Source organism: Haliotis cracherodii, unplaced genomic scaffold (assembly GCF_022045235.1).
Source record: "Haliotis cracherodii isolate W230 unplaced genomic scaffold, xgHalCrac1.p SCAF_6, whole genome shotgun sequence".
NCBI classification, from domain to species: Eukaryota; Metazoa; Mollusca; class Gastropoda; order Lepetellida; family Haliotidae; genus Haliotis; species Haliotis cracherodii.
This window is the reverse complement of record NW_027266319.1, coordinates 35,855,762-35,877,827: the sequence shown is the minus strand read 5'-3', so window position 1 is coordinate 35,877,827 and position 22,066 is coordinate 35,855,762. Positions and strand designations below refer to the sequence as shown.

Genomic DNA, 22,066 nt, shown 5'->3' with positions numbered 1-22,066 from the left:
GAAATTGTTTAGCGACAGCAAGAACTAAGACCTGATTTTAATGAGATTGAGATACAGCATAAAGAGTACACTCCTCTGGTTGATGTCAGAGCAGGGGTAGGTATTGGAGTGCTGGAGGAACAAGTAACACACTATACATGTCCATTGTGTTACAGAAAATGAGAGTGTTTAACCTTCGTGAGAGTACTAACTGAAAAACAAAATTAAATAATAAACAAACTTTGAATAATGTCCACCTTTGGCATCTATATTAAGAGTCATGAGGGGTATACCACCATATTCACAGTATTCAGTATTATCACAGGGGTCACTCTTAAATACTGGGGTGAGTGACCTAATTGGCTGTAACACCAGTTCGAAAAGTTTTTCACTTATATATCACTGTATGCCTTCTGAACGAAAGCCATAATGGACCCAGTGATGAAATCCACAAGCATGGATATGGTGCTGACAGACCAAGGATCATAATCTGGGAAAAATATAGGATTGTCTGCAGATCCTGACACAATAAATGGACATAACTTTGAACTGTATTTTTTTTAGTCCACCGGGGACCATTAACAAAAGATAGCATCCATTGTGCAGATTATTTCGTAACACAAATTAAATTAAATGGGCTTGCTGACCTCTTCAAAAATAAGAGAACATATTTTCATAACAAAACATGAATTCTAATTGGTATTTATTCAGTAATGACATATGATGACACATGTACACTTGTTATTTTAAGCTGAGATTATGTTTTTGCTTGTATGGACCAGCATACTCTAATGCTTTCAAACATGATTTCTTTTAAAAGAAAAACAGTTTGAATGAAAGTATGCTTATATTCTATATCCCTAAATGGGAGAGGACATGTTTAATGTTTCAGTCAGTAGGAGTGAGTTGGGTTTAAGTGTGCTTTGAACAGTGTTTTGGGGATTATCATGATGTGCTAGCGTGATGCGATAGGTAAGTCAGAGTGATAGAGGTTGTCAACTTCTACTCTGTTGAAGAATCTCAAGGTGCCACACAGCAATATTCCAGCCATAACATAGGATACTGTATATAATTGGACCAGGCAAACCAGTGGCCAATAACATGAGCACTTATGCGCATGGATCAGGATACCCCATCATAAGCCATGTCGCACACTGTAGCCATTGGTCGTCATCAGTCATGTCACACACTGTAGCCACTGGTCGTCATCAGTCATGTCACACACTGTAGCCACTGGTCGTCATCAGTCATGTCACACACTGTAGCCATTGGTCGTCATCAGTCATGTCGCACACTGTAGCCATTGGTCGTCATCAGTCATGTCACACACTGTAGTCATTGGTCGTCATCAGTCATGTCACACACTGTAGCCACTGGTCGTCATCAGTCATGTCACACACTGTAGTCACTGGTCGTCATCAGTCATGTCACATACTGTAGCCACTGGTCGTCATCAGTCATGTCACACACTGTAGTCATTGGTCGTCATCAGTCATGTCACATACTGTAGCCACTGGTCATCATCAGTCATGTCGCACACTGTAGTCATTGGTTGTCATCAGTCATGTCACATACTGTAGCCACTGGTCGTCATCAGTCATGTCACATACTGTAGCCACTGGTCGTCATCAGTCATGTCACACACTGCAGCCACTGGTCATCATCAGTCATGTCACATACTGTAGCCATTGGTCGTCATCAGTCATGTCACACACTGTAGCCATTGGTCGTCATCAGTCATGTCACACACTGTAGCCACTGGTCGCCATCTGTCATGTCACACACTGTAGTCATTGGTCGTCATCAGTCATGTCACACACTGTAGCCACTGGTCGTCATCAGTCATGTCACACACTGTAGTCACTGGTCGTCATCAGTCATGTCACATACTGTAGCCACTGGTCGTCATCAGTCATGTCACACACTGTAGTCATTGGTCGTCATCAGTCATGTCACATACTGTAGCCACTGGTCATCATCAGTCATGTCGCACACTGTAGTCATTGGTTGTCATCAGTCATGTCACATACTGTAGCCACTGGTCGTCATCAGTCATGTCACATACTGTAGCCACTGGTCATCATCAGTCATGTCACACACTGCAGCCACTGGTCATCATCAGTCATGTCGCACACTGTAGCCATTGGTCATCATCAGTCATGTCACACACTGTAGCCACTGGTCGTCATCTGTCATGTCACACATTGTAGCCACTGGTCATCATCAGTCATGTCGCACACTGCAGCCACTGGTCATCATCAGTCATGTCACATACTGTAGCCACTGGTCATCATCAGTCATGTCGCACACTGCAGCCACTGGTCATCATCAGTCATGTCACATACTGTAGCCACTGGTCGTCATCTGTCATGTCACATACTGTAGCCACTGGTCATCATCAGTCATGTCGCACACTGTAGCCACTGGTCATCATCAGTCATGTCACATACTGTAGCCACTGGTCATCATCAGTCATGTCGCACACTGCAGCCACTGGTCATCATCAGTCATGTCACATACTGTAGCCACTGGTCATCATCAGTCATGTCACACACTGTAGCCACTGGTCATCATCAGTCATGTCGCACACTGTAGCCATTGGTCGTCATCAGTCATGTCACACACTGTAGCCATTGGTCGTCATCAGTCATGTCACACACTGTAGCCACTGGTCGCCATCTGTCATGTCACACACTGTAGTCATTGGTCGTCATCAGTCATGTCACACACTGTAGCCACTGGTCGTCATCAGTCATGTCACACACTGTAGCCACTGGTCGTCATCAGTCATGTCACATACTGTAGCCACTGGTCGTCATCAGTCATGTCACACACTGTAGCCACTGGTCGTCATCAGTCATGTCACATACTGTAGCCACTGGTCGTCATCAGTCATGTCACACACTGTAGCCATTGGTCATCATCAGTCATGTCACACTCTGTAGCCATTGGTTGTCATCAGTCATGTCAAATACTGTAGCCACTGGTCGTCATCGGCCATATCATACACTGCAGCCACTGGTCGTCACACTTACAGCAAGCATGGCAAATTGAGCCCCTATTCTACCCCACAATTCCCACAGGGTGTCCTGACTGTGAGGCCAGGATAAAGCCTCATAACATCAGTGATACTTCATAACTTGGTAAGCCTGCCCTCGTAGCTTGCTAATGGCAGGACACATCCAACTGACTAATGTCTGACTTCTATTACAGTAAGGTAAACATCATATAGTGTAGACTTCATTACCTATTATGCTTATTGTTCTGGCCCAGTTCCACCAAATAATCCAAGAAAGTGACTTTCATAAGTCTATGTTAAAGTATGGTACTTACGAACATCTTGGCCACAATGTCTTCGTGGAACGGGGCCCTGAACTACTTCATCTTTGACAACTTACTCCCTGCTTGAACAGTATTTCCCTGATGCTGGAATGTGTAACCATGGTAACAGTACTAATTCCTAGACAACATGTACATTTATAAGAAGGCAATATGTTTGTTATATTTACAATAGTCTCATGGTTAAGTATTGAATAGTTTCCTTAAATACAAACTATCAAAATACAAACAATCAACATAACAAAACAACACGTCATTATTCACAAAATGAAACATCTACATTTCGATTTAACAAATCAAGCCCCTCACACCATTTACGGAGCTGAAAAATGCCATTAACAGAACAGAAGTGTTCTTTATGTCTGTGCCCTACCCATGTAAACAAGCTCTTAGTGAACAGGCACATACTTGTTATGGATGCTCTGTCTATATAAACATGCTGTCAATGAACAGAAGTGTTCTTAACATCAATGTTCTTCCCATACAAACAAGCTGACCTGATCATGACATAATAAATATTCAAGGTTCATTAGCACGCTAGGCCCCAGTTATAGTCAATAAATAGGATCATGATCCAATATCATACAAACCATTCTTTCCTCACATGATAGTTGAACATTCAAAGTAAGTTTCCATGAATTGATATTATACAGAACACATTCATCATCGCACCCATCAGCTGTGTCATCCCCTACAAGAAAGCACTACGCATCACAAGGAATAAACAGGTTCCTCTTCCGTCTTTCATTCTGAATAAGTATCTCGGGCGACTCAACTCACGTAAATCCCACTCCCGTCCTCCATGTTGAGAAAATGCTTTGTTCAACAAAACCCATTGTTATATAGAACTGAGGTCATACTGAGCTTTCCACCAGGTTGAAATTTCAACATGTCAGTGAGCATAAGCCTCAGTCTGCAAATAACAGTCTCAGTTCATTATAATTCCTTTGTCAGACAAAATACATGGAAAACAATGCCGAAAGACAAGTTTGGGCTGATAGATTCAAATCATTTGGTACAGAATGGATGTCATCACATCTTCCTGATAGTCCTGGGCACAGCCTTCGGCTTAAAGAAGGACTCCATAGTCTGGCGCTTAGTTCCAGGAACGGTCTGGAAGTTGGTGCCGAGACACTACGTCATTACATTAAACGTCAAGTTCTAGATTGATGTGAAGCATCAAGTTGGTCTAGACTAGGACCGCACATCAAATATAGCTCCCCTTTCAAGTGAACCTTATATCTCTATATAAAACACAGAGAATGCTGCAGCTTTTGAAAATAATATATCCTGATACTTATGTTGGAATTTTGAAACCAAATTTAATTGGCTACAGCCAGGGAGCTGTAATGTAATCCTTGGCCTGTTGCAATCTATGAACTGGTGTTGGAACAGTGAGTGAATGAGTTAGTGAGTATGGCTTATTGCTTCTTTTAGCACTATTTCTGATACTGTAAATCATGAAATCAACGCATAATGATAATAATGCTGGCTCGAGTACCAAAACAAAAATGTGTTCCTCAATAAATGTGACACACCCTACTTGTGATTTTTAATATTAAACAGAAGCATACATCCAAAACACACTGCTCATTGCTATTAGGGTGAACACTTCATCATCTCACATCACACAAGCATCCTTCAAACAACACACTATACTTCAAAGCTGCACATGTTTGTTTAAGTAAGCAATAACACAGGAACAACTCATTCAAGTTGTCTTTCGTGGGTTGCACCAATCTGGACTGTCTGACAAGCTTCAGTGAGCGGGACGTTATCAAAGTTGTTGACATCTTATAATTAGTAGAAATCGCAAAGCACTTCAGTGCTTGTATTATAATGGGCTTTTGAATGTTATGTTATTCTTGAACTGAATTGAATTGATTGAATAAAGTCTCATGTGTAAATGCTCTTTTGTTTATATTATGAGTTTTCTGGCATCAAGACAACTAGTAATCAGAGTTTGGATGGCAAATTTGGATGGCTAAATTCAGAATAAATATGAGGCATCTTATAAATGTGAGCTACTTACGGTCACATTTTTCAAATTAATTTCCTGCTTGCATTAAATTCATGATTTACAGTATATGAGTAATACTTTACCCACAAAGCTACCTCACAAGGCTTCCCCACCGGCACATGCTGGAACAGCAACAGGGTGTCACATATATCTATGATGGTACTTAACACAATAAGATCACTCATTAATTATGTCCAGAATCCTGCCCACTTCAGGGTTGAGTTCCTTCCAGTGTTTCTCCAACAGCTGTAGAAACTTCTCCTTCTCACTTGGACTCTGAATAAAGAGTCGCACACAGAACTCTGGGCGGGGTTCTCTTCCCTTGTTCATAGTCTCCTCACTGAAGTAGTCGAGTGACGCATCAACCACCAACTCCTCCTTCTCATCACTGAATATCAACTGGATCACGTTCCCTGAATTGCTGTACAGAACAACCCTCTTCAAGTTTTCAATTTTACGAGACTCAACAATCAGATGTTGTGGATTTTCAGGCAGACCTCTCACAAAGTCAGGCAGGGGGTACGTCACAATATCCTCTTCTGCCAAGCAGATGTGGGTACTACTCAAAATTATTGTCCTTGCCACAATATGATCTGTCGATCCTGTCAAGAACTCCTCTGGAACCACATAACCCAAAATGTACATCCACAATGACTGTTTGCTGTTGTTCGGCAGAACCTTCTCCTTGACAAGATACAGAATGTCTTCGATTGCATCTTCTCCTGGGTAGCAGAAGCGCACTTGACTGGGGTGAGTGTATTCCAGGCCTTCGATGGTGGACTTGGTCCTTTTGGTGAATGCCTTGTAGAAATCCTGTTCAAGGTCCTGCTTGTCCTTGTCAACCATGGGGGATGTGGCCAGGAGGGAGAGAACTCCGTTCATACTCTGGAGGAAGTTGCCAGTGGCAACACTCTCCCTGATGGCCAGGGTAAACACAGAGTGTGCATCTTGACCCGTCAGCCTAATACACTGGTCAAACAAACCCACATTAACCTGCTGGAGGTCTGAGTACTTCAACACACAGTACGGTTTGATTGAGCCTCGTTTCTTTATCTTGTGAACGCTCCTATCTGAACCCTCTTTGCCCACATCGGTCTTCCAGGCAAAAGCTGAGTCTGACTGGTGTCTGGCATGGGTCATCCAGGGAGGTCGTGAACTTGACTTGGACTGGAGTGATGAGTCTGACACAAAGTAAATCCCCCTTGTGCTGAGCATGACCAGCGTTGGGATCTCCATCTTTGGGTTGCTGTAAGGTACAACATTTGTCCAGAGAACGTGGTGCAGCTCTTCCATGAGACCTCCCCGATCTGGGGAAGTCTTCCCTGCTATGACAGTGTGGAAGAATGTTGCCAAGTCTCTTCCATCCATTAGAGCAAACGGTTTCAGCTTTGTGGGGAGAGAATGAATCAGCTTGTAATCCCTGATACACATCTTCAGATGGCATTCTAGCTCACCACTGAGGTAGGCCATCACTAGCGAATCTATTTCACCGATATTCAAGTCTACAGGTGAATAAATAGCCTCTTTTGTAGTGTGCTTCTTCACTGAAGCATAGTGCACAAGGTTATCACTTGTAACAGGTTCAGGTGGGTGGGATGTTTCAATCTTAATCTCAGGAGGTAAAGTTTTTACACTGGTGTGTGTCTTGGACACATAATATTTGCTTATGTCAAAACTGGATGGTAAGGAGCTTGCTGTCGGCAGCTTAGCAATTCTCTGTGGGTCTGGGGGATGCACAAGTTCATTCCCTCCCTCGGGTTCTTCTCGTAGTGTGGGTGACATCCGGTGGGCGTGCTCTGCCCGAAGGTTTGTCAGTCTGTCAAGGTAAAAATCCCGCGAGGAGGTGGAAGGGAAGAGAACATCAAACAGTTTGGGTCCTGCAGTCTCATGGAAAATCATAGACAAGCCAAATTCAGCAAATCTGACATTCGTTTCTCTCATCTGTGACTTCGAAGTTTTAACTTTACTCACTGCACTGTACATGCTGATGTTGCTGATTCTATCTGTTATTGGGTGGTTCTGCATCACCCCAATCTGAAGCATCTCCTCAGACTCTGCCTCAAAGGAGGGCAGCGGCCAGTAGATACAGTCAATGTCTATCAGGTAAACTCTGTTCTCTGACAGTACAAGCAAGCATCTTGTGTGGGAAGGTTTGGCTATAACAACACAGGAATAAACAATGCGATCAGAGGAAGAACCAAATTTGTCTTCCATATTGAAAATTTGACGAGAAATATCAGAATCACATGACAAATCTAAGATCTCTGGAGCATTCAAACTTTTCAGACTTTCACAGTTTAATTTGAAAGACTCTACAAATGTTTTCAAGACTGAAGGGTCCAGCCCTATCAGAATGAAGGTGCCCATCTTCCCAACAAAGGATTCCTCAAGTTTCACATAAGCCAGACAACAACCCAGAACAATCTGCTGGATATTGCACATAGGGAGGATGTAGAAGGGTTCAAAGTCAGGCACACCGGGCAACCCTGAGTCAAGGTCTGTCAGTCTCTCAATGAAAATCTTACTCTTAGTCAACACAGCACAGCAAGAGAAAAACACAGTCGGATTAGAGTATTGCACAGCATTACACCACAGGATGTCCAATATGTTCTCCTGAGTGCTCTCCCTTGATGGACTTCCTCCTCCAATCAGGTGCTTCTGCAGCCAGTTCCGGAACTCTGTGTTTGCTCCAGATGGAAGATCTGCATAGTTGATCACAGTTGACTTGCTGCTAGATAAGAAAACAAACAACACAACAGACATGTTAACTATCTTTCAGAGTAGGTGAGGTGTGAGGTGAGGTGAGGTGAGGTGCATTTAACATCATATTGCAGTGATTAAGTAAATCACAAACCACAGATCAAGCTTTTTGGAAAACAAGGGATGCATCCTACATGCAAACAATTAAAAAATAATCTATGTTTGGTAGCTGTTTGGTAGCTGCATTATCAGCAAAACTTGTTTTCTCTGTTTACAGTTTGTTGCCTAGATTTATACATGTTTAGCATGCTTCATAATGAGAGAGTTTGCACCCATCTCTCTCTTTATCCGTGTATAATCACAGACTGTCAGCTTCATCATGTTAATATAGGAGTAACGTCACAGGGAGGCACAGTGTAGATAAGTTTGGTCAGACCGTTGAGCATAGGTGCCAAACAAGCATCACACTCAGGGTAAATCTGAGCTTCAAACCCACACACTACAGATCCTTGCACATCTAAGAGCAGCCATGCTTGCAAAAGGCGACTATGCTTGTCATAAGAGGTGACTAACAGGATCGGGTGATCAGGCTCACTGACTTGGTTGATACATGTCATCCAATTGCGTGGATCGATGCTCATGATGTCAATCACTGGATTGTTTGGTCCAGACTCGATTATTTACAGACTGACGTCATATAGATAGAATATTGCTGAGTGCGGCATTAAACAACAAACAAACAAAACATTAAAGGGATTCAACTCTACACAGTAGAGTTTAATAACAGAACTAGAGCAAAACTCATTCATCTTGCAACAAAAGCTTGAATAAGATTTAGAAACCAAATATCTACAACTGCAAACACTTATTACAGGCACTCAAAGAAAAGATGACTCTGCTAATCACACCTGCAATAGTGACCTGGGCCTTTCGGACGGATATCATGATAGTTCTGATGGTTTTACTGCAACGAAACCAGCCAGATCAATCTCATTAAAATCAAATCTTAGTTCTCGCTTCCGCTAAACAAAGATCTGAGGACATCCCATTACGGGTCATGTCTGACTGACCTTGCACAAACTTTGATCGGCCAATGGATTGACCAATCAGAAGGGACCTTTCTCGTGCTTTACGGCACTAATTTCAAATTGGCGACTACGCTTCGAAACATATTTTGTTCCCGATTACAAATTTGAAACCTGAACAAAAGAACATTCTGGAATGGCTAATAGATGGTCTAGACTGTATGAATTCTGTCGTTTAACCCGTAACTATCGTTCAGAATACCCCGTGTTAACCTTATCGAGGTTGCATGATTAGAAATCACACTCTGAGTGTCACTTTCTTAATCTGGTAAGCAAAGCTCTGATTAGTCAGATATAAGGTCATTCTGACGTGACCCCTAATTGGATGTCTTCAGATCTTTGTTTAGCGGTAGCAAGAACTAAGGTCTGATTTTAATGAGATTGCCGGCCAGGTTAATGGGGTTTCAATAATATATTCCTCCTATGACATTCGCACCAAGGAAAAATTATCTGTTATCACAGTGTCCCGTTCCACAAAGCAGTCGAAATGCTAAGACGATCGCAACTCCCACCCTGTTGTGGAACAGGGCCCTGATGCATCCATACTAAACTGTTCAAGCTATACATTTCCAGGACACCCTTAATCAGTGTTCCCGCTGTCTTTTGAAACTGCCAGTCCTGGTGGACTGGCAACTCTAAAAATTAGTCGCTACTATTTTTTTAAAAAAGGTATGAAAATTACCTGGTTTTAATTCCATCAACATCATGTTTAATGTAATGATGTTATCTCTGAAGTAACTTAGTTAGATCTACACGTCATTCACACAAAGTCCAGTCACAAATTTCTCCTTTTGTTTAATATTACGTTACTAAGTCGCTAAAAATAGATAATTAACCTCGAAGCAAGGCAAAATGTTATTTCCTATAATTGACCAGGGGAAACCCTGATGGTGACAGACAAGCTGATTTATTTAGAAAAAATATACTTATATGTTTATCGCCGATGTTTTGTTCAACAATAAAGATTTATAAGGTACTCTATTTGCCGGTCCACAGGGAGTTGGCAGTCACATGAATTATCGGTCCAAGTCTAATTGGTAAAACTGGTAATTATCGGTAAACGCGAAAACTGCCTTAATCTGCAGATATGTGGCTGCTCACACCATACAATGGAAACAATGAATACACAATGCCATTTAGAAAGTGGTCAAATGTAACAAATGTTATATTTCGGATATCACTTTCTTCGTAAAGTAAAGATTCTCGTACTTTTTTGGGTTGAGTCCCATCCAGGATTCGAACTCACACTTGCCAGAGTGAGGCCACTAATCGCCAGCACACAAAGTCAGCGATCTAACCCACTCAGCCACCGAGGCTTCCACAAAAATGTATGTCCGACAACAAAGTCAGGGACTTTGGGACTCAACCCCAAAAAGTACGAGAATCTGTACTTTCCTAAGAAAGCGTTATCCCAAATATAACATTTGTTACAATGGAAACAATGTTTAAGGATTCCCTTCCAATACAGTAGGTCTTGCAGAGGTGTGTGTCTTTCATGTGTCTGCAGATTGGTGTGCATGTGCTGCCCAACACTTCAACAATGTCAGTGAAAGGATAATGCTATTACCTACGTTTTGTCAGAGGGAGGCTGGATGCTTTTATCCCCAGATTCCCCGCTGCCAATTGTGAACAGCCTCTCTCCTGGTGCCTTGTCTGTTGGCTGTATATCATTGTCAGCTGGTTGAATGTCATTGTCAGCTGGTTGTTTATCATTGTCAGCTGGTTGTTTATCATTGTTAACTGGTTGTTTAACATTGTCAGCTGGTTGTTTATCATTGTCAGCTGGCTGTTTATCATTGTCAGCTGGCTGTTTATCATTGTCAGCTGGTTGTTTATCATTGTTAACTGGTTGTTTAACATTGTCAGCTGGTTGTTTATCATTGTCAGCTGGTTGTTTATCATTGTCAGCTGGCTGTTTATCATTGTCATCTGGTTGTTTATCATTGTCAGCTGGCTGTTTATCATTGTCAGCTGGCTGTTTATCATTGTCAGCTGGCTGTTTATCATTGTCAGCTGGTTGTTTATCATTGTCAGCTGTGTTTATGAAGTGTTTTGTATCTGCAGCTGTCGTGACTGTACTCAGCTGTGCCATATCAGGGGAAGACAAGGTGGGTTCCTGGAAAATAATGATAAAGAGATAGTCAAACAGTATTAATAAGTGTCGTCATGATGCTTTTTTTAGCCTAAATGGCTCCTTAACCTTTTGATACAAGTAGTTTTTACATACAGAGGGTCCATGAGTGACAATGACATTAGTGATTCCAGAAAAAATTATCAGAACTTAAATTGTTCTTTCCTGTTCTTAAAGCACAAAACCTGTGAAGATCTGGGTTCGAACTTAACTTCAGCAACTCATTCTTGTCATAAGAAGCGACTAACGGGATCTGGTAGTCAGACTCACTCACATGGTTGATGCATGTCATCGTATCCCAATTGCGTAGATCGGTGTTCATGATGTCAAATACTGGACTGTCTGGCCCAGACTCTTTACTTACAAACCGCCGCCATACAGCTGGAATATTGCTGAGGGCCAAAATAAACAACAAACAAAACTAACAAACTTATGATGAAATTGGTGATCAACCTGCTGTGTGAAGGTGGTGAGGCCATCAATCTGCTCATATCTGCTGATCCCCATCTGTGCTAATCTTGTAGGGGGGCTGCTGCTGGAGAGGTCCATAGGAGGACTGTTCCTCATCCCCATCTCTTCTGGCCTAGATGACGGACTGCTACTTTGCCCAGCATCTTCAGGTCTTGTGACATGGCTGCTTATGGGCCCGGGATGTGCTGGTCCGGTGAGGGAGCTGTGAGTCAGCCCTGCCTGTTCAGCTCTTGTTACAGGGCTGCTAACTGGCCTGGGATGTGCTGGTCCCGTGACGGAACTGCTACTTAGTTCAGACCTGAACATTGGGCTGCTACTAAGACCAGCCTGTTCTGTTCTTGACAAGGGGCTGCTACTAAGACCAGCCCGTTCCGTTCTTGACAAAGGGCTGCTACTAAGCCCAGTATGTTCTGGCCTAAAGAAGGGGCTGCTGCTGAACCCATTATAAGATGAACACAGAGGGGATCCAGATAATGCTTGTGTGCTGCCATGTCTTAGATCTACTGAAAAAGGAAACAGAAATTTTACATTAGTAAAATCTAAATATTTTTTAAATTTGTATACTAATCCTGCAATACCACATTGACTGCTTTCTTTTGACAGAAAAACAAAGCTGTGTGAGGTCCAGCTGAAAAGAATTTGTTCCAACCTGTTGTGAGGCACACCTTCCACAGTGCCCATGGAAGTGCTGAGGTCACGTATCTGCACATTACTGCAAGATGAAGACATTGTGGGGAGGCTGCTCTGCAACAGTTGGGCCACTTTCGATGTCTTAATGCAGGATATTTAAATGAATGTAAAAAACATTTAGATTTTACTAAAATACTTATCCTTCATTACTCTTTAATGTATCTTTATCAGAGGGAAACGGAGGAGGGTCATAACATCAGATGTGATGTTCAAGAAACCCTTGTTAAAAAGTCCAGATAACCATCACAGCATTCATGCGATGAACTGAATCATGTCACCATTCAAAGCTAATGCTTGCCGCATGTACGCCTTCATGTCTGGGGTGAAAAATGAACACCAGTGAGTTTGGAAGGCCAGCTCCGGACCCTGGAAAAATTAATGTTGTTTGGGGTTGGAGACCTGTTGGGTGACCACCATGGGACCAAAACTGTCAACGCCCACAACGTCCTCCAAGGCCACATCCCGCATATAGCGGCTGTCTCATTTCTAAAAGCATCCTTCCATGATGGATCTGATGGAGCTGTTGCTGTGGAGAGCAATGGTGGTGGCAAACACTCGGATGTCGTGAGGGTCTCTAGAGCCTGAAGGATGACTGTGCGTAACCACAAAAATAATGTTAAGACCAACTTTTGTTCTAGTTCTTCAGAAAAAACCTCGTCAAAGGTCCATGTAACCATCATAACATCATTTACGATGATCAGAAACAAGGGGAACATTCCTGCCAGAGGATGGTCGAGCGTATGACGAATGTAGGAAGGCCCAGGTAAAAGACAGCATAAGTCTAAGACTGATTTACCGAGCCAATGCTTGTAGCATAGAAACCTCCCGACCTGGCATGAGAAACACTGTGAGAGTTGGAAAAGGCCAGCTCTGGACAACTGGAGAATTTCAATGTCATCTGGGATGTGTGATCTGCTGAGCAGCAATCAGAGGGCCAAAACTGTGTATGCCTCTGATGCTTTCCAAGGCTGTGTCCGTCAAGTAATGGCTTGCAAAGATCTCCAGAAACATCCTAACAGGCTGGATCTGATGGAGCAATTGCTGAAGGAAGCCTTCATAGAAGCGACCCCCTGGATCTCATGAGGGCTGTAGGTCCTCAGAGGATCATGGCCAATGGCCTCATAAGCCTGAAGGATGACTGTGCATAACCATAAGGATAATGCGATATGACTGACTTCTGTTGTGGATGTCCTGGAGACATTTCTGGGCACCACATTGAGTTTTAGATACATACCCCAAGTGCACGAACTGGGCACAGTGGGAGTTCCATCTCATCTTCAGCACCAACTATCGAGGAGAGTGGTGGGATGGCGAAGGACCTGTCAGGTTGTCCTGAGAGTTGATTCTTGGCAATGAAGTCCCAGCACAGACCAAGGTGCTGTCTGCTGTGCAGGAACATAAGTAATTCAGCCATGAACTGATGGGACCCTCAAGTGGGATCCTGATATTTCTCCTTGGTAAAGGAATCAAAGGAACGCCACATGTGATCATAGAGTCCACTGGTTGCGCAGACACCAAACCATAGTGATATTGTCTGTGGATATGGCGAACTTAGCGTTCTGGAGATGGTTTCGCCAGTGGCATACCATCAGAATGAGCGCTTCCAATTCCAACTTGTTTATATGCACTGTGCGCTGATCATCGGACAACAGACCTGAGGTTGTCTTGACCTCCGGATGAGTGCCCCAACCCTGTAGAGATTCCTCCTTAGACATTTGACTACACCGTCCACCAGAGGAGATGAGGTTTGAGGTCCAATTGGGTGCAGCCAGAGGCGTCCTCTTGATGTCAGATCCTGTGTCATCGTGAGCAGCCCCAGGAGCATTTGCCACTGGCAAAGTGTAAGCGGCTGTTGAAGTACCGGTAGCCCATTTAGGTCAGGATATCTACAAGACTGTAAAGTTGAAAAGCCAACTTTAGATGTTTCCGAGTTCTGTGTTGAATACATGACGTCTGGTCATGTCCTGTGAACGATGATCCTGAGAGATACCTGGTAGCATTTTACAAATCTGTCAAATGTCCAATCGATCATGAATGTGATGGTCTTCAAGTTTTGCTACATATCATGTCTACATGAAGGCACATGAAATATTCTATGAGAGTACTATCGTCCTCTCCGTGGAAGTGTCTGTAAAGGCTGAGGCCGAGGGCGCCTGTAAAGGCTCAGGCGGCACATGCTGGAAGGGCATCTCTGCAGATGGGAAACCAGATGGCAGATCAAATCCCTGAAGCACCATGTAGATGCTCAGAGATGCTGACAGTAGCTAAAACCTTGGGCAAGCATTGTCATCTGGGAAGTCAGAGGGATGTAGGCATCAGCTGCAGGGCCATCGTCTGCTGGAACATGGACTACATAAATATCTGCATTCAGGACGAGTCAATGTATGGTGCCCGTAAAGGATGAGGCGGCGCTTACTGGAGAGACATCTGTAGGTGCTGTGGGTGCCGTGTAGCTGCTCAGAGGCGCTGAAGAAAGGTGATGAGCCTGGGTAAGAGCTGTCATCGCGGAGGTTGGCGGCGCCAAGGGTGGCGCCAGCACCTGGGTGGTCATGGAAGTGTCTATCGTCCTCTCATTGGATGCGTCTGTATAGTCATCAGGAGTAGGTAAATGCTCAATTGTTGACAAGCAGTTGAAGGATTCTCTTGGGAGTCAGATATCTTAGGTTGTCTGCCTGCCTGCTGCGTACGGCTCTTTTTCAGTACCCTCAGGTACTTTTTGAAGGCTGTAGGAGAGAGGGGAGAGCAAGAGCTACACTTATCAGCTACTGCACTGGGATCGGGGCAATCCAAACACAAGGGGTGAGGATCCCTAGGCACTTAATGCAATGGGGCATAAATATGCCAATTAAGCAGAGGCTGTAATCATAATGTGTACAAAATAACAAAGAGAAATACATGCAATTTAAACCCAAACTTTACGGTTAAAGGGTAAAATTACACACTATAAAAGTAAAACACATTTTAATACCCACAGGTAAGCGTAGGTAATACAATATAAAAGCAATTACCAAGCAAAAAGCATAAATGACACTGACACACGAGAATTCAAAGAATTCAAAATGGCTGATTGGAACAACAATGTGCATGATATTTACTGTGACTAACAGCCACTTGCAAATGCAACTTATTAATTCAATGGTACAAATTAATGGCAAGACATGAAGTAACAAGACCTTGGAAGGATATAAATCAGAAGTAGAATATACAACAACACAAAGGATGTCAGCAGATAGCTTGAACAAAGTTCAAACACAACAGTGATGTGCAGAAACGTGATGTCAGCACTTCCATGGTCACATGGGCACTGTGGGGGGTCTGCCTCAGAACAGGTTGGAACAAACGTTTTTTTAGGCTGGACCTCACACAGCTTTGTTTTAGTCAAAAGAAAGCAGTAAAATGCATTAAGAAATAACACAGGATAACTTAAAAAATTACATTTTTGGTTCATGATGAAGATATCAGAAATGCTAAAGGAAAGAAGTAAAATATAAAGAAATATATTTTTGAAAGCTAACATTTGCACATGTGACAGTACTGAAGGGTGGCACAATGTTATACATATCCTCTCAAAGCTCCAATTGGGGACTAATATATGACAGATTGGATCTTACATGTCATGTCACATGGCATCAGACAGGTCCGTGTCAATAGATGCACCAATAAACGAGTGGCTACCACTGACCTCTATGTCTTGAAATCATTTCGGCCGAGTGGAGCATGGTTCTTTGCGACATAATTATGTCTATTCATTCCTACAATCTTACCACTAAATCACAATCTGATTCTCACAATTCAGCGAAAACTATATTTGTATATAAATGTATAAAAACTATGTCAAACTAGACCTGTTTGTGTGCCTTATAGATCGAGTGAGTGAGTGAGTGAGTGAGTGAGTGAGTGAGTGAGTGAGTGAGTGAGTGAGTGAGCAGAGAAGTATGTGAATGCCAGGGTAATTGAGTGCCAGAGTGAGTACCAGTGTGAGTGAGACAATATCAGGGTGAGTGCTAGAGTGAGTGAGACATACTTGTGTGAGTGAAAGAATTCCAGTGTGAGTGCTAGAGTGAGTGAGACATACCTGTGTGAGTGAAAGAATTCCTGAGTGAGTGCTAGAGTGAGTGAGACATACCTGTGTGAGTGAAAGAATTCCTGAGTGAGTGCTAGAGTGAGTGAGACATACCTGTGTGAGTGAGACATACCTGTGTGAGTGAAAGAATTCCTGAGTGTGTGCTAGAGTGAGTGAGACATACCTGTGTGAGTGAAAGAATTCCAGTGTGAGAGCTAGAGTGAGTGAGACATACCTGTGTGAGTGAAACATACCTGTGTGAGTGAGACACACCTGTGTGAGTGAAAGAATTCCTGAGTAAGTGCTAGAGTGAGTGAGACATACCTGTGTGAGTGAAAGAATTCCAGTGTGAGTGCTAGAGTGAGTGAGACATACCTGTGTGAGTGAAACATACCTGTGTGAGTGAGACACACCTGTGTGAGTGAAAGAATTCCTGAGTGAGTGCTAGAGTGAGAGAGACATACCTGTGTGAGTGAGGGAATTCCAGTGTGACTGACTGCCAGATTGATCGAGTGTTGAGCTATAAGTCACTGAGTAAGTCAGTGAGTGAGTGCCAGAGTGAGTGAGTGCCAGAGTGAGTAGCAGATACATAGAGTGATATTGATAGTGAGTCAGTGAGTGAGTCAGTTTGTGAGTCAGTTTGTGAGTCAGTGAGTGCCTTACACAATGAGCGAGTGAGTCTGTCAATGTCCGAGTCAGTGTGTGAGTGATCCTTGCAACCTTAATGTCTTGATAAGTGAGATTTTTTTTCAAGTCATCACTTTGCACATGCTGAGAAATCTTACGCCTGTTTGCTCTCGAATTCTGATACTGAAGAAAATCTGACATCTTGAACTTGTTAGTGTCTTTCGTACCAGAAAAGATACATCTATCTACAATTTTGATAAGTCCTGTTTGTTGAATAATGGTGCATTCGGACCATTAGTCACATCATGATGAGAACGAGTTGCTGAAGACCAACTCTAACTCTGATCTTCAAGGGGGTTTGATAAGTACAAAGATTCAAACCGTCAAACTTTCTTGCATCCAACAGGATTCATAGTTCAAATTATCCATTCATATTTATGTACTCATATAAGCACAATATTTTGCCTCCAGAAACACCCTGGCACGTCAGCTTGGTGGGGGAGCAAAGCCCACAGTGATGTTGAGATGTATTTACCATTTACCCATAAGTATAGGCAAGGTGCCGATCATGCCCACTGCAAATCTAGGGCTGCATTCTACATAGCACAGTGTCTCAGACCACTGAGCCCCAGGAGGTAGATCAGGTATCCTTGGTTTTGTCTACCGGTGGGGATCCAAGTAATTCAGTGTTAAATACCCATTCATGCTGTCAGTGGAGGAAAATGTCAACTGCGTTAAATGTCTCATCCAAAAGAAGTTCCTCGTCCAATGTAGGAATACTGAGTGAGTGAGTGAAGGAGATTTTAACCATATATGCCACCTTCAAAATGTAGGCTTGTCTAGGGAAGCCAGTGGTCGATAGTAAGAGCCTCTGATCAGGGTGTGATCACACACTAACACAGCCAGGCTACACATCAGAGTTGTCCACCACCATCATACAACTCTCCGTCCAAGTAGTAGCCATTAGGGTCACTTCATCACTGTGGTCGAGGAATTCATATCTCAATCGTGTCGGTATGTGAACACACAATGCATTTAGAAAGTGGTCAAATGTAACAAATGTTATATTTGGGACAACACTTTCTTAGTAAAGTACAGATTCTTGTACTTGTTTGGGTTGAGTCCTGTCCAGGATTCAACCCCACACTGCCAGAGTGAGGCACCTAATCACCAGCACACAAAGTCAGCGATCTAACCCACTCAGCCACCGAGGCTTCCAAAAAAATGAATGTCCAACAACTGGTAGTCTAGATCACATACTTTGTGTACCCCTCTGTAAATTGGCAAGGCTCCAATGGCTGAAAGCTATGAATACACAATGCCATTTAGAAAGTGAAAATTTGTAAAGGTGTCAGTATGGTTTCGTCAATTTTGCAATATTCAAATCATTTTGTTCCAAAGGCCCCCCACCCCTCCCTCAAAACTTCTTTTTCACACATTTGACCTGTGATGCGATCTAAACATGATCGATGCACACTAAGGGTACCTACCCTACAGCTTATGGTGGATAAGCATACCGTTGTTAGTATGTGAAAGGGGATAAAACAGAACACCATACCTCTGAAGTGTACTCTCTACATAACACAAAAGAAAGCTGATAGCAGTTTGTGACAGCGCAGTCATTCTGTCAAGGCTCCCAAAGCTAGCATGCAGTGTACAGAGGAGGGTGAGATACATACTTGATTACCTGAGGATGGGGAAGTGGTGCCATTTCTGGCTTCCCCCGACAGGTTGGGGGGAGTCCTACTGTATTCAGAGTCTGTTAAACTTGCACTGGAGGCCGTCTAGGAAGCATACAATCCATTTGTTAGCATATTCACAGGGAGGTGTGAGAAGTTAAGCAAAAACAACCCAAGTCTCAAGCAGTGACTCAAAACTTATCCTGTCGATAGGCAAGACCTGTTTCTTTTCTAGTTTCACCTGGTTGTGGTCACAATATCAACAGACCGGGGTTTAAGAAATACTTACTATAAAAAAGTTTCATGATTTATTTGATGTTAATTATCAAAAAACACCAGACATAAAAATTTAAGCAAAATTGAATATTATATAAAAAAAATAAATTCATCAAACATATTTGACCATTTTACAAAATTTAGGATAGGCTTGTCTATAAAACAAAAAAGAAAACAGAATGGTCTGACTGAACATCAAGAGTTGAAATGTTCATGTTCAGTATAAAAGCAGATAAAAAATGTTTCTTTAATGTGGATGTTGTTACCGCTGCAGAATCGAGAGCTGGACAAACAGAACAGAGTCCAGGCAGACTGGTATGTTAGTGTAGGTGATAATTTACAGTAGGTGGCTTATTGTTTGCCAGAAATTTCATGCATCATCATAATAATTCCTGCTTGTGAGCTCAACCTGGTCACTGTATAGGGTCACAATAATTGCAAGTAAAGGCTACAAACATAGGGAAATGGTTATGCAAAATTCAAATGGTAATAACCTGATTTGATACCCAATTTAAACATTAATAAAATATTTGAAGTTTTAAAGAATTGTCCAAGTTAATTGGAACTGATGCATCATGTAAAGACGTGTTTTTAGCATTCTATTCAGGATCATGAATGCCAAGTATTGACAACCAGCCATACAAGCAGAATAAAGGGGAATAACTCCCACATGCTTCCAAGGGGAATAACTCCAACATGCTTGCAGCCCTTCACCAGCCTCATCCCCATGTATTCCAGCGTGTCGGCAAGCTTACTGACCTTTTTAGGGGTGAGTCTCTTCACCTTGTCCTTGTTGTCGCGGGCCTTCTGGAGAGCCTGCAACACAGCCACAGTGTCCAGCTCCTTCTGGCTCGGCTTCTGCTTGTCCAGCACCACCTGCACATAATGTCATGGGTTGTCATGTATAGCTATGTCATGTACTGATGTCATGGGATCTCACATAGTCATGTCATTTACTGATGTCATGGGTTGTCACATAGTCATGTCATTTACTGATGTCATGGGTTGTCACGTATAGCTACGTCATGTACTGATGTCATGGGACGTCATGTAGTCATGTCATTTACTGATGTCATGGGTTGTCATGTATAGCCATGTCATGTACTGATGTCATGGGTTGTCACATAGTCATGTCATTTATTGATGTCATGGGATGTCATGTGCAGCCATGTCATGTACTGATGTCATGAAACGTCACATAGTCATGTCGTTTACTGATGTCATGGGTTGTCATGTATAGCAATGTCATGTACTGATGTCATGGACGTCACATAGTCATGTCATGTACTGATATCTTGGGACGTCACGTCCCATGTCAAGCACTATTATCATTAAGACTAAGAGTATTTGTTATGTCATCCTGTACCTACCTCATTGACCCGGTCCCCAAACACCTCAAGGACCTTGGTCCGGTAGTCCAGCACGATGGTCACTGGGTTGCCAGTCAACAGCAGGTTTTCCAAACATGGCAGGCCACCGATAGGCTTAACATCAGACACCTGGAGACAACATCATAAGGTCTTTGTTACCACACTTGCTAACTTGCTGTCAGCTGGGCAAACCACAAACAGGCTTAACATCAGTGGTCAAGAGTATCACAGAGTAATGAAGTGCAATGATACACATCTCAACTGGTTGAACCACTCCAACTGCACTAGTGGTGCTAGGCTGCTCCAACTGCACATGTAGTTGTATAAAGATAAGGGACCAAACAATAAATTATTTGTCCTCATCCATTCTCACAAAGGAGGTGCCAAACAATTTCTTTCAACCAAAATGCACTATTTTTCAGACCATCCACCATTTCTAGCTCTTGTATAACCTTATGAAAATATTCTTTAAGCAGATTTGCAAACTGATTGGTAAATGTTCATCCACTAAGCAATAGGAGCGCTTGTTACAGTATATGGTCCATAATGACTTGTTTAGGAAGCAATGTCTTACCTGTCCAATTTCATTGTTGCTTACATCAAGAATCTCCAGGCTAAACAACTTTGAAAATCCTGTAAAATGAGAACACATATTCCAGTTACTGTAAAATAAGAACACATATTCCAATAACTGTAACATGAGAACACTTATTCCAATAACTGTAACATGAGAACACACATGCCAATAACTGTAAAATAATAGCTTAAGTTTCAGAGGTGTAAACATACAACCTATTCAACACTTGCTGCATTAAACAAACACTGTTAATCCTTTACTATAACCAGTGTTCACAATGAAGGGGGATCCAGGGGTGCTCCAGATCTTCTCCTATTACTTGAATCTATGAATGCCAAAATATTTACCTTGTAACATTAGGGACATGACACGGACCCCTTGACTTTCATGCTAAATTTCGAACACTGACAACCCTTTCTCCCAGCTGAATGACCCCAAGGGCTACTTGCACAAAGACCTCTTAGCGCTATGACTATTGTAACTCTATGTTAAAGTATGTGAGTTACGATCGTCATAGCGCTACGGTAGCTTTGTGCAAGTTGGCCCTGCTCTTCTGTTCCTACGATGTCCTACAACTGCCTACCCTGCAGGCTCCCAAGCTTGTTGCCAGCCAGCTTGAGGGTCTTCAGGTTGCCCAGCTTGGTGTGCAGGGAGTCGAGGTTGTGGATGTTGTTGTGGGAGATGTCGAGGAAGGTGAGGTGGCTGAGCCACTGTAGATGCTGGATGCTTGTCAGCTGGTTGTGACTGAGATCCAGATGCTCCACCTTCGGCATCAGTTGCTGCAACATCATCAGTGTGGATTGATTGTTTGTAGTTATAACGCTGCACTCAGCAATATTCCAGCTATATGACGGCAGTCTGTAAATATTCAAGTCTGGACCAGACAATCCAGTGATTGATGTGATGGGCATCGATCCTCGCAAATGGGATACGATGACATGCATCAACCAAGTCAGCGAGCCTGACCACACGATACTGTTAGTCGTTGTTTGTTTGTTTGTTGTTTAACGCAGCACTCAGCAATATTCCAGCTATATGACGGCTGTCTGTAAATGATCA

The 22,066-nt window shown here is 42.8% G+C and overlaps 1 protein-coding gene across 3 annotated transcripts in view; it reads right to left on the bottom strand.

Moving 5' to 3' along the window:
- Positions 1–1,660: 1,660 nt before the first annotated feature.
- LOC139446196 (nischarin-like) overlaps positions 1,661–22,066 on the bottom strand; it is a 36,003-nt gene continuing 15,597 nt past the window's right edge. For 2 of the 3 annotated variants that reach the window (XM_071227512.1, XM_071227514.1), the window contains exons 10-17: positions 21,591–21,786; positions 21,005–21,063; positions 20,431–20,559; positions 19,820–19,936; positions 18,793–18,889; positions 11,708–12,228; positions 10,695–11,239; positions 1,661–8,069 (exon numbers count right to left, since the gene is read on the bottom strand). In XM_071227512.1, coding sequence (XP_071083613.1) covers positions 5,516–8,069; positions 10,695–11,239; positions 11,708–12,228; positions 18,793–18,889; positions 19,820–19,936; positions 20,431–20,559; positions 21,005–21,063; positions 21,591–21,786 — 4,218 coding nt within the window. In that variant the 3' untranslated portion in view covers positions 1,661–5,515. The remainder of the gene's footprint in view (positions 8,070–10,694; positions 11,240–11,707; positions 12,229–18,792; positions 18,890–19,819; positions 19,937–20,430; positions 20,560–21,004; positions 21,064–21,590; positions 21,787–22,066) is intronic. The other variant, XM_071227513.1, reaches the window with a different exon arrangement.